At 39.5% G+C, this 12,832-nt stretch overlaps 1 protein-coding gene across 20 annotated transcripts in view; it reads left to right on the forward strand.

Moving 5' to 3' along the window:
• The first annotated feature begins 8,050 nt into the window (after positions 1 to 8,050).
• bptf (bromodomain PHD finger transcription factor) overlaps positions 8,051 to 12,832 on the forward strand; it is a 54,053-nt gene continuing 49,271 nt past the window's right edge. For 9 of the 20 annotated variants that reach the window (XM_061227573.1, XM_061227610.1, XM_061227644.1 and 6 more), the window contains exon 1: positions 8,054 to 8,833. In XM_061227573.1, coding sequence (XP_061083557.1) covers positions 8,353 to 8,833 — 481 coding nt within the window. In that variant the 5' untranslated portion in view covers positions 8,054 to 8,352. Of the gene's footprint in view, positions 8,834 to 12,832 lie in introns of all 20 variants that reach the window. The other 11 variants (XM_061227587.1, XM_061227593.1, XM_061227601.1 and 8 more) reach the window with 4 other exon arrangements.

Consider the following 12,832-nt stretch of genomic DNA (forward strand, 5'->3'; position numbering starts at 1 on the left):
TGGATATCCAAATTCATCTCTAGCTCGTCAGTTCAGTGATGTAAGGTATCTGTATTCATTTATATAAAATACAGGTTTGGGTTTTGGCAAAACAAAAGCACACCAAATTGATGTAGTATTCTGAGTTCATGGACTTTTTCATATTAGTTATGTAACGCAATTAATCGCAATTAGATTATTAGCCTACATCAAGCTCGGGTAATGAGGGGCTGTTACAAGCATGTTTTGCGCTATTAATACGCTGACTTACATGTTTCAAAATGTAAATCTCATATCAGATGACACTTTTCCCATCTAAATTTAACCATAACCCGGCTTCCTACCACCATTTTCCCCGACTGCCAGAAAAACGAATAATGCTGCGTTCTTTTGTATGCTACGTTAGTTCACTGGGCAGCTGCCGCGTTGCCCAGGTAGAGTTACCTTTAGAACAGTCTATGGCGGGGTTATCTGCGTCACGCCGGCGAGGTACCTGGCGTGAACTGATATTTAACAAATTCACATTTACCCGACTAACCTAGATATCACGCAAATGAAAAGTGATACGGCGGTCTTGTGTTATTCATGTAATAACACAGCCAATTTAGATAGGGGCCGCTAGCTACGTAGAAAATAAAAACTGTGCAACCGCTACCTTGATTGAATTCATTATTATTTCATAAGCATAGTTACAAAACACGCACTGTGTAATTCTCAGTTGTTCGGCACTTGTCGCAAAGGATTTGTCGGCCAAATTATAGCACCTGATCACCATGTCGCCCTGGCGTAGGCCATGATGCCTAGGCCATGTATCAAAACAGCAATTAGGCTCCAAGTTCGAGTTTTACTTATTAGTTAAAAATAATAATTTAAAAAAATAAAAGTGAAGTGGAACGCACTATAAACCCTCACTTTTTAACGTTTGGAGCTAATTATATAGCATCTATCTGATTCGTGTGACAAGCCTGGCAAGTAATTCAACCTAATTCTTTCCATCAACGGGAGTCTGAGACTGTGTCGAAGCCCACATTAACGTACTATTCGTACTAAATTTCAGTCTGGTTTCAATAATTGTAGTACGAGTAGAATGCTAATTGTATGGTTCGAACACAGCCTAGCACTTTTTTAGGCTTTACAATGATGCTGGTGTCGCCTGTAAATCCGTACAAACATTGAATTGTATACCCTTCTACCTCAAATAAACCAAACTTCACTTCACATTGTCACAAAATAGAGCCCAATACTTATTTCGTGTTTTTTATTTTATTTTATTTTTATAATTTTTTTATTAAAGGCCTTCTGCAGATAAGTCTATATGACCAGGCAGAAGAAGGGTGAGGTTTTGTTGGACACAATCCAGACCTGAAAAAAACTTTGTCTGCACAACAAGGGAATTAGCTAATGCTAATCGAGTTAAGCAGCCAATCCGCACATACCATCTACTCAGCTAATCAGTGTATTTGGAAATTGTATAGGCTTGGTACATTATTGGTACATTATTCGGGCATTATGTCTCCTTCTACTGTTTTCTAGGGACCAATCATTTAATAATTTCCACTACGGCGTGCCATTTTTTCCCACGAGGTTTAGTAACCACTTGCATTCAAATGCCTTCTAATCCCTCAAACCTTCATTTGCAAACTGAACGCAGGTTTTAATGTTTGTCCCGATTTTTAAGCATACTACTGAATTCCATCATATTTGCCATAGTGGGACCCCCCATTCATTTTGTAACGTTTTTTTTTTTCACACTATTACTCACAAGTGATGGAATGGAAGGTCACCATTACCTGAATGAGCCTGTTAGTCCTTGGACATGATTCATTTCACCCATTTTGAGCAACCCAGCATGATTGCATATTTGTAATCCACAGAGATACAAGTCAAGTAGTGGTTAACAGTTAAGTTCCCTGGTGTAAAATCCAGCTATGACCAGCTGTTTCCAAACATAGCCTGAGCTTGTCAAATCATGTTGAGTATGGAGCTGGTCTAAGTGGTAAATCAGCTACCAATTGTTTCAAAACCTAGCTTGAGCTGTTTCTTTTCCAGCAGGGTTGAGATCCCCAACCAAAGGGTGTATTGTGTATTCCTGATTCTGTTACAGAAAGGTTAAATGAAACGTCTAAGAATACTCTTTACCAATTAATGACTTTTTTTTATCAAAGACAGACATCTTTAATGGATCGATATTTGATCGCTATTCTGTTTGTACATATTCCATCACTCTGATACCTCACATTATGTGCAAATAATGTTCTTCAACGGCCTGGGCCAATGGTGCCTACTGATGACCTTGACCCACAGGTAGTAAAATGAGCAATAAATGAGGGGCATTACAATACATTACATTCCAGTGACTTATCAGATGATCTAAATCCAGAGCAACATGGACAAGTGGAGAGCATCAGCGTAACCCATAGGAATACAAAAATGTAATATTACCAAGTCGGCCCAGGAGAGTCCTCAGTCTGTCCAGGAATATGGGCAGGGTTTCTGCTGCAGGGGGAAGCCCATTCCACTGGGGGGCCCGAACAGACAGGAGACAGGGCCTTAAAATACATGTGTAGTTTATACAATTATCCAGAAAGCATCCCAGGATGCATGAGGTAACATAATATTCCTAGGCATGCCTGATTGCCCGTAATTATGGCTAGCAGGGGTGCAAAAGGAGACTTAAGCAACAGTGAAATGGCAGTTATTGTTGGGGCCAATGTAGTAGGGGCCTCAGTCATCAAGACAGCTCAATTTGGTGATATATATATATATATATATATATATATATATATATATATATATATATATATATATATATATATGGCAGTGTCTAAGCTCAGGTGTTATCGGTATTGAAGTCAGAGGGAAAGACTTACACCAGATTAACTGTCAGCAACAGGGCCCAGAAGTGTTTGCTCCAGGGTCTGATGTTCATGCTTTCATTTTAAATGCAAGGCAAAATAGTTGAGAATCCACAGATCACTTGACTGCCTATTTCAACATGGGGAAATGTGATGAAACTTGTGATTAAATTAATTAAAAATGATGGTGGTACCATACTCTATCGGGTAACTTGACACTGGTGTTTCCATTTTTGTTGTTCACTTACTGAATGATAAATGTTCCATGTTGCCACTGGCAGGCATGCATTGCCTGTGGTATAGTGATTTTCTTTTCCTTGTAGACAGCTGCAGTTATTTACATATATATAACATATATATCCAGTTCATCATTTTATTTGGCCGGCGGATGTCCCTAACAGCAGCATTCATTAAAGCTGTTGTTGTAGCCTGATGGGAGCGGTGAGCTGTCCTGTTTATGTGTTCTCCTCACAGGGTAGGAGTCAAGCTCAGGTCATTGCTAATACCTTAACATTGCTGACATTCAGTTGTTCTGCCTAGTAATTTCAAGCTTCAAATTATTTTAGTGTGCTTTTGCCTTGAAGATCTGACATTTTGTTTCTTGGACTAAATCATTTGCATTTCTCCTTCTGAGTAATCATTTTTGTTGAGCTGCTTTATACTATGTGAATAAAACACATTTCTTTACATTTTGTCTCAAAAAAAATGTTTTAAAGGTTTAAAAAAAGGTTTAATAGGTCATTTCAGACTTCTAATGGTCACGAGAGGAATTGCAGCAACAAATACGCTCAAACCACAACACTGTTTATCCCACCCCTTCTCTGTGAACGCACTGACATTGAAACACCATTGGCTGTGGCAATTAGAACCAATTTTCAACCAATGAGCTTGAATTATTGAGAGCCGGCTTGTCAACTGCAAATTTTTAAACCCGAATTTAAGGACTATAAACTCAGGCAGAGAGTGAGTCAACATGTCAGTGAGCCTTTTTCAATGATAGGAAGCGATTGTAACAATGTTTTAACACAAAAGTCTTACCTATTGTACCGTTAATAGAAAAATAAGCCTTTCTGATTATTCATGTGCCTGGACAAAAAGATATGCAGATGTTTTGTATTTGGACATCAATTTGTTGGCCTTAAGTTTGTGCACAAATATAAAGTAGATCTGGGTTGGTCCCTTGACTGAGAAATTGAGATATTCTGTGTCAAAAAAAAAGAAAAAAAAAGGCGTTTTGTAATTGTAAACTCTTAAATCTCAAATTCATAAATCTCAAATTTCTGAATGGTACATCCCTCTTCTTTAAAGTCTTCAATCTTGTGTGCAGTAAATTGTTTTTTTGAGACACTTTCATAGGACTAGTATAAAATAGGTGGAAATGGCCCTCTAGGGGGGGCAAAGTGTGTGACAACAAAGGTAGGAAACAATAGGATCAGATGTCCTGAGCTTATAGAGTCGAGTGTCTGTGGTGCACAGGAAAGGACCTGTGGCCCTTGAGTGCCGGGCAACTCTTAGGATATGTGTGAAGCAATCAAAAACAATGAATGGAGGCAATTAGGCAAGGTTTATTTTCAATATATGTTGGAATTATTAGTTTTGTTCGTAGTTTGTTAGGAGTATTGTTTTGGAAATTTTACTGTAACACATCAATATGAGTCACTGCAGTAGTTAAGCTGGGTGGTGCTGGGAGTGTGTAGGGTAAATGTGTCATCTCTCAGCTTCAGGCTGCTGAGCATTTGTGTCTGTGGGGACCCTGCTGAAAAAAACAGCTCAAGCTAGGTTTTAAAACAGCTGGTAGCTGGTTGGCCAATTCAGACTAAGTTCCCAGCTCAGCATGTTTTGACCAGCTCAAGCTATGTTGAAACTGCTGGTAGCTGGTTGACCAAACTATTTTACAGTATTTACAGCACAACAGTATTTTTTATATTATTTTGGTTTTATTACCTATTTTCAAAATATCATGGATCTACATTGCTTTAAGGGCTTTATTGACCCCTGTGTCAAAATTGTATAATTACCAATGCATCATTGATTTCTGTGTAGTGTCTATGTTCTCCTTTTCCTTTTGTTCATATTTAACTGCAGGCAATGTATCAAGAACACCGTAAAACAGCAATTAAAATGGATCCCTGCTTCGGAAATGTCAAGAATGTGTAAAAACAATCTAAAGGAAGACAAACTGCTTCTGAAAACTACTCAGTATGAAGAATCGAAGATGTTTCTCAACATTATGCTTCATGGTTCTTTTTGTGAAGGCAGTGTGACTAGACATAAAATTCAGAGATAATCAGTCGAGCTTGTCTGTTTAGTAGCTGGAGGCCCTGGAAGAAGACAGGAACTGGAGATGAATTTGAGCTTTCAACTTTTATCTATTACCATGGATCAGATTTTAACCACTGACATTCTTCGGTGACTGAGGGACAAAAAGTATATTGAAAGCAGGTGCGGTGCCTCAGCTACTTAAGCAATTAACAGCCCAGTACAAAAATGCTGGGCAGGCCTGGTCATCCATAATTCTGGATGCCATAGCTAGAGGATGAGACCTCAGTGAATTTGAAAGGGGAATGATTACTTGGGCTGACAGAAGCATCAGTGATGGAGATCAGTCAACCTGATGATGTTTTAAGAAGAACAGCATTGAAGTTGATGTACAAATGGAAGCATATATTGTGCCATGAAAAACGTATTTGCCCTCTTCCTGCTTTCCTCAATTATTACATATTCATCACAGTGAATGTTTTCAGACCTTTCAAAATGTAATACTTGACAAAGGGAAGCTGAAAAACACAAAACACATTTTTTAAATGATTATTTCATTTGTTTAATTAAATGTTTTTTTCTTGTATTTGCAAGTACAATAAGGCAAAGAGTACAATAGGTTACTGAGCAGTAGAGAAATGTAGTCTGTTGAGATGAATCATCCTTCAGCAATATTCTTGATAAACAGAGGAGTGCATGTGTAGCACCAACTTAAGAGAATACAGGCCTAAGTGTTTGGCTCCAATGTGAGTTCTGACAGTTTGATACATGGCGTGGGGTGCAATTTTATGGCATGGTTTGGGCGCAGTCATCCTCATAGAAGGCAAGATCAATGCTAATCATTACTTTATGATTCTCCATGATCCCCCACATTCCACGTTGCAACATTTTCCCTGTTTGAGGGGTGTCTTACAGGATGATGATGCCCCTATTCATGCAGTATGTGTGTTCAATTATGGCCTTCTCGGGCACAAGATCCGAACCCAATTAGGCATCGATGGAAGATTCTGGAAATATGTCTGAGACAGCATTTTCCATCTCCGTCAACAGGCATACGATGATGTGCCACCGCACAATTCCGCCCCTCCTTCAGAATTCCAGACAATGGGAGATTCTGTGACACTGTGGATATACTTCATGTGACACATGGTCATCAAAGGCCCTATTAAGTGACATCACAGTTTTTTTTCTTTTTGGCCATTACCTGTATAGTATACTTGTACTGTACATTTAGGTGGATGTGTTTTTCAATGTATTTGATAAGACTAATTTTAAAGAGAGAATGATCAATTGAAAATGAGCACTTTTGTTAAATATAAAATGGGAATATGCCCAGTGTTTATACTTTTGAATTATTTGGACCACATAGAAAATCTGGGATGTGATTTTCATGTAATCCTGGAAATAAACAGAACATTTTAGGATTTTGAAAAATGTTAAATTCATTAAAGTTACTTCAAAGCATTTACAATAACTACTTGAAGACCAAAGAAGAGCAAGAAGTGCTGCACAATCCACAATCGCCTGACCTCAACCCCACTGAACATTTATGGGGGCACTTGAAGACTGACAAAAGCCAAGCATCACAAGATGCCCTTTGGAACATTGGCAAATAATACTGGGATAACATGGATCATCAAGTTTTGCACAAATTTGTGGAGTCCATGCCAGATGTTGCCATTAAAGAAAAATGTGGACATACCAAATACTAGGAACTTCTGAAGATTCACACTGTTATGCTGATAATATAATTTGTATTTAAACAGTTTGTATGAAATTAGAAAAGAATGGCATGTTTACTTGCCTATATTTGTGTAATCTTAGTCACTATACTGAGGACTAATATGCCGAACATTAATAAAATCAGCTATTTTCCATTTCATTACCCATTTTTATTAATGTCAGCACTAGCAAGATACCTTTCAAATATGGGGATATCTCTAACTCGGGTGAGCCTAAGGAACATAATTGACCAGAATGGAACGATGTGTATAGCCTACAACAACTTCATTCATGGACTATTTAAGGATTAAATGTAAATTGTAGAAATCCAAATATATCAATCAATCGGGCATATAAGAGCTGTCCCAGAGGGCTATGTGCAACAGAGTCTTGACCAGTGAAACAGGAATCAGAGCAGAATTTACAACTCAAAGATTAGCAAAAGATCCATTAACTTAACCAAAATGAACGAAGCATCAATGTTTTCCTGTAAATGCATTGCTACAAATGCTAAACAGAAAGATCAAATCAGCAAATATTCACCTGGAGAATAAAACCATTGCAGACCATTTGACAAACCTTCTTGCAGACTCAAAATATGAAATGCAATTGTAATAATTTCGAAAAGGTTGCATTTACTGAGTAATTAATAGTCCATACAGCCTAAAACATATATTGCAATATCAACAGTAAAATGTAATTGTTGATGCTTTGTAGCGCGGAGTTATTTGACCAGAAGAGGAAGCTACGGGACAGAGATCCATTCATGCGTTTCACATTCCAACCCAGAGCATAAATTGCCGTCATACAACGTGCTGTAGAAACGCTACGGACCTGTAAATGGAATCACTTAATGACTCGGGGTGTCGATGTTTGTACTATCTCGTGTTTGAACTAAACGTATTATTTTTAGCTATCAATAAAGAAGCTTGTACACACAGGGACTTGTAACAACATCTCTTTTTTGATTGGGTATAATATTGACGTACGGTGACATGGTTTTACTGAATGTTTTTGTTTTCATAACAGAGTAGGTAGCGAACTATCGTTTCAGTGTAATTATAGCTCGCAGCAGCACTATATCTACTCCATTTTCAAAGTCAGGAAATTTGTAAGCAAACGGTGAGCTTTTGCATAGCTTTATTTTAAATAATATGTAAGCGTAAATAAACAATCGTGGAGGCACTGAGCTTGCACTGCCACATTATTGAGCTAACATGGCCATCACATCAGCGCGGAGCTTAGCTGTTTCGCTCCTATTGTAGAGTAGGGATCACGTGACCCTCGTACTAGGCCTGCTGTCTGTTTTCAGTGGAGGGAGAGAGAGGAAGAAAAATGGCGACTGTAGGCGACCCGGAGCGGGACGCCGGCCATTCTGTTTGAGCTTTCTCTCGCTAACTGAGTCCGGGGCTTATTGGGACTACTTCTCGGTTATCTACGGAGGTTCAACTACCAGGCGGTACCCGTTTTCCCGGGTTTACGTGGGCGAGTTGCGCGCGAAAACTGAAATTGAAAATAATACATTTGTATCTATATAATGAGGGGGAGAAGAGGCAGGCCGCCTAAACAGGCGCTGATGCAGGAGCCTTCCCCCGGGCCAGTCCGCGGTTTGAGACCCAGGCGAGGAATACGTGGAAAGGGTAGAGGTACGGCCGATGTCGAAATTGCGACTCCCAGGAGGGGAAATTACCACTCCTCGAGAGGCAGGAGGAAAGTGGGATCAACCACGACATCAAGGGGTAGAGGAAGAGGCAGGGTTGCAGGCAGCGGCGGAGGAAGAGGGAGACGGGCGGTAAGCAAGGTGGTCTACGATGACCATGAGAGCGATGAAGACGAGGATGCAGTGAGCCTGAGATCGGAGGAAGACGAGTTTTTACACGAAGAGCCGATATCGGATGAAGAGGAGGAGGCCGTGGACGACGAGTCCGATTATCTGGAGGAAATACCCGACGATGATGATGCCAGCTACTGCACTGAAAGCAGTTTTCGGAGCCATAGTACGTACGGCAGCACTCCAGGTAAATCTAGGCAAAGCTTAGCTAATTTAGTAGCGCATAAAAAGGAGACGTGGTAAGCACAGGGCAATGCTAAACAAATGCATAATAAACTGTATGCGCGATTTTCACAATGTGCACATTGCTAAACATTGCAGGAAGCTGCATTGTTCAAAATGGAGAATGCACTCCTAAGCAGGCCTCTGCTTATTGAGATCCAGGACAGAGTAGATCCCGCTGTACCCGCTGCCGCTTTCTAGCTAGCTAGCTAACTGGCTAACGTTATCAATACGACTATCAGCAATGTTGTGGTGAAATTAGCGACCACCCCCTCGCACTCGAATATGGACATAATTTTTTTTTGCAATGAATGCATTTAAATTTCCTATTTAACCCGTTGATGGAATAGATGGGTATAATATTACACGTTGCGACCACTCATGTTAGCTAGCTAGCTGTAGCTCGTTAGCTACCTAATGCATTGATAATATTCACATAGCGGTATTTTCTGAACTAGTTTACAAGCTGCGTTTTTTTCCTCTTGTTTTGAAAATTTAAAGTTTAGCTATATGTGGTGATCACTGTGTAGTAGTTTCTGCTCTATTTTCCAATAATAATTCTTTTTGTTTCAGGATATTTGGCGGCGCAAAATCGCTACCGTTAGCTCCAAAAAATACCACTATCGAACGTTACAGTATTCCATGAATGAAATGTTCATGTCGGCATAGCAAGTGTGCAAAAGTTTGCATGGACTAACGTTAGATGACATCTGTAAAGAATGACCAGCCACCCAATATACTTGTATTTAAATTGGTGGAACATTTGCGTTTCGCTAAATTTTGTGGGAGGTGCATTATCTCATTGAGAAAGTAACATAATTGAGTAGTGGACTATTTTGCGAAGCTATACCTCATTAGCTAATGTTAGCTACTTTAGCCAGCTAGCTTGCTAAGTCAAATGACAGGATAGCATGCGGCCCTTTGTTTTGAAAACAGGCGCTTCTGTTTCACCTGTTGCCGATGGGAGGGCTCATTATGATTCCTTGGTGTTTTAGTTCCTTATTAAAAGATGAGAGTAACATTTTATCACGTTTTTAGAAAAAAGATTTAGTGTTTGTTCGAACTTTTTAGGACGAAATGATTAACCTGTGGATGAACGTTTTAACTGTTGCCAGAGTTTTCCGTTATAGGCTGAAAAACACTGTTATAAGATGTTATTTGTGCATGCGCATTAAGCAGGGATATTAACCCAAATAAAAACATGTGTACAACATTGTTACACTTTTGGAGGGAGAATTTGAGATCTACATTCTTGTTCTTTTAACTGCTTAGAGCTGTATTATACCACCAATGTGAAACATTTTGTAACCTTCTTATATAAGTGGAATTTCGTTGGAGCGCAATTATAACAGCATTGCAGTTTCATAAATTGTAAGCTTGGCGGATAATGAATAATTCTTTCTCCAGTTATTTGTATTTTTCTGTATATGATGAATATGGAAATAAGGAAGTGATATTATGTGCGGTATGATACAAAATTTACTGTTTACCTCAAAAACAGGTTTTGGCATTTTGTGACTGTGCAGTTTTTCTTTTTAGATTTGAGAAGTCTGGGGGGATTCTTATTCTGGTCTGCTCTTCTTATACCGTTTGACTGTTATTTAATGAAGTTTGTGTGTATGCATTGATGAGCATCTGGATGGCTGGTCAATGTAATTTCAGTTTGTAAGTGGTAACCAGCTGTCACCACTATAAATTTGTGGCTTTACCATGACTTGGGGGGGAGGGGAGGGGGGGCATTGCGATGGAATAGGGTCCCAAGATGTTATGTGGGTCCCAAGATGTTATGTGGGTCCTGTGGCTTTGTCCAATTGCAAGTGGCGACATTGATTATGTATTAAGACCCACATTCTAAAACCTGAGCAAAACTCCCTGGCTTGCTGGGAAGGCTCTTGCAGTTGTTGCATTGGTGTAAATGGCCTTGGTGTGTGGTGATTGATGACCCATGCAGAATGTTGCTCCAGCATGGCCTGCCATGAATGGCGAAAAATTGCAACTGTGGCAGGGTCCGTCTGATTTCTGGTGCGAAATCCACAGTAGTTAAAAACTTTGCATAAACCTTGCAAAATGTCAGTTTTTTTTTCTTTTCCTTTTTCTTTTTAAGCAGTTGAAAGAACCAGCCCTTGAATGGTAGTTTCCCTTTATTTGCTCACTCTCTCGAACGCTGACTGACAAGAGCGCCATTGGCGTGGCCTGCTGAGCTGCTGTAGCCAGTGCGGACAGTGCCCGTTCGGTTGTTCATTTTACCGTTGCCTTGCAAGGGCTCGAGATTTGTACAGGGGGCGGCAAGAACTTGCATGAAACATCCCGTTCAAATGAGGCCTCGGTTTGTTTGCGTATCAAAGTGGTTACGGTGTTGCCAACAGCCTTCCCCCGTGGCTTTGGGTGGCATATACATACAGACCTGTGCAGAGAGCCTTTTATCAGGATGTGGCATTGCGTGGGGGGTTTGAATAAGGCAGCGAGGCTTTGTGAAGCAGCCATTCACAAGGGGGGACAGGTACTCTGGAGAGGTGTTGGTTTGCCTTTGTGAGCGCAGATTTACATGCAGAGCTTTGCTGCGTCACGGCGGAACTAACTGGGGGAAATCTGTTTCTTTGACCCCTCAGCTGAGGGGGCCCCGGGGGTTTTTGTGTCAAGAGCTTGCTCTCTACCTGAGAGGTTAAAGATACACACTTCTAAGGGCACGTTGAATGCTGTAGAGGAAGCTTTTGCGGTCTACCCCATTAGGTTTGTGTGTTTGTTGATTCAGAGCTTGCTACGTCCCTACATACTGAACGAGGACATAGTCTGTGAAAAAGAAACAATATGAAAAAAATATGAAGTCAAAGGGTATTTTCCCTTTTGAATTGATTTATTTTTCGGAGAGAGTTTGAAAGCTGCACACGGTAAATATTGGTCTTGGTTGTGTCCAGCAGCGCTTCATATATTTTGCGTAAGCAAGTCCCTTAAATTGGAGAGCGCATATTTTTTTACTTAATTCGGAATTTTATTGTATGTCCTTACAAAATAAATGTTGTGATGTAATATATTGTCTCTGATCTTGAGATTAGTCTTGAAGTGTAAAATGGGCAGAGTTGTGTAAGGGGGCTGTGATGTCTGTCTTGTCCAATAAAAGCTACTGTATAGTGGGTTTTCACGTCTGTCTCAAGTGACCAGTGCTATTCCTGTCTGCAGGAAGTGGTGGGTTTTTTGTGTGTGCATGTTCATCAGATGGCCGTTTGAGTAATTTCTGGTCATACTTAGTGAAAATTTTGTAATGTGCGGAGCTGAGCTGAAATTTGTTTTCAAACCTCAAACCACTGTTTTCCAAAAGAGCAGCGTCAGATGATATTAGCACAATAAAAAAAATGCTTTACCTCAAGGTAAGAACATGACCTGCTAACACAATGTTCTCACAAATTATTTAACTTTGCCACTTCATGGCAACATCTTTAGCCTAAATGTTTTTTCTTTCACATAAGTTTTCTGAAATCAAGGAATTTGCTTTAGAAGTAATTATACACTCCTTCTAGGTGTAGTTAATGGTATACCCCTCCAAATAATTAATTCCAATTTATTTCCATGTAAATTACGTTATGTGTTCTGTATAACACTGAATTTCTACAACATAAGGCAACAAAGGAAATCTGTAAATTCACCATAAAGGCAAATAAAGAAGTCAGAATATTGGCTGTAATGGTAATTTAGATGACCAGCATGGTCTAAGTGTGCTAATTAGAAACAGTAATTAGACTTGTTAAAATCGAGAGGATGATATTGCAAATTCCACTTCTGGCAGACAAAAATGAAGGTTTTGTTGTTTTTCATTAATAAGTTACGCCATTGTTGAGTTTGAGAGTTAATTTTATTTTCGGCTAAGGTTGCAGCTAAGTATGTGACAAATAGAGCTGTTAATTATGCATATTCATAATAAAAACTAATACATTTTCGGGATATTGTTGTAAGATATTTTGTGGTTTAC

This window comes from Conger conger, chromosome 2 (genome assembly GCF_963514075.1).
Source record: "Conger conger chromosome 2, fConCon1.1, whole genome shotgun sequence".
NCBI lineage: Eukaryota > Metazoa > Chordata > Actinopteri > Anguilliformes > Congridae > Conger > Conger conger.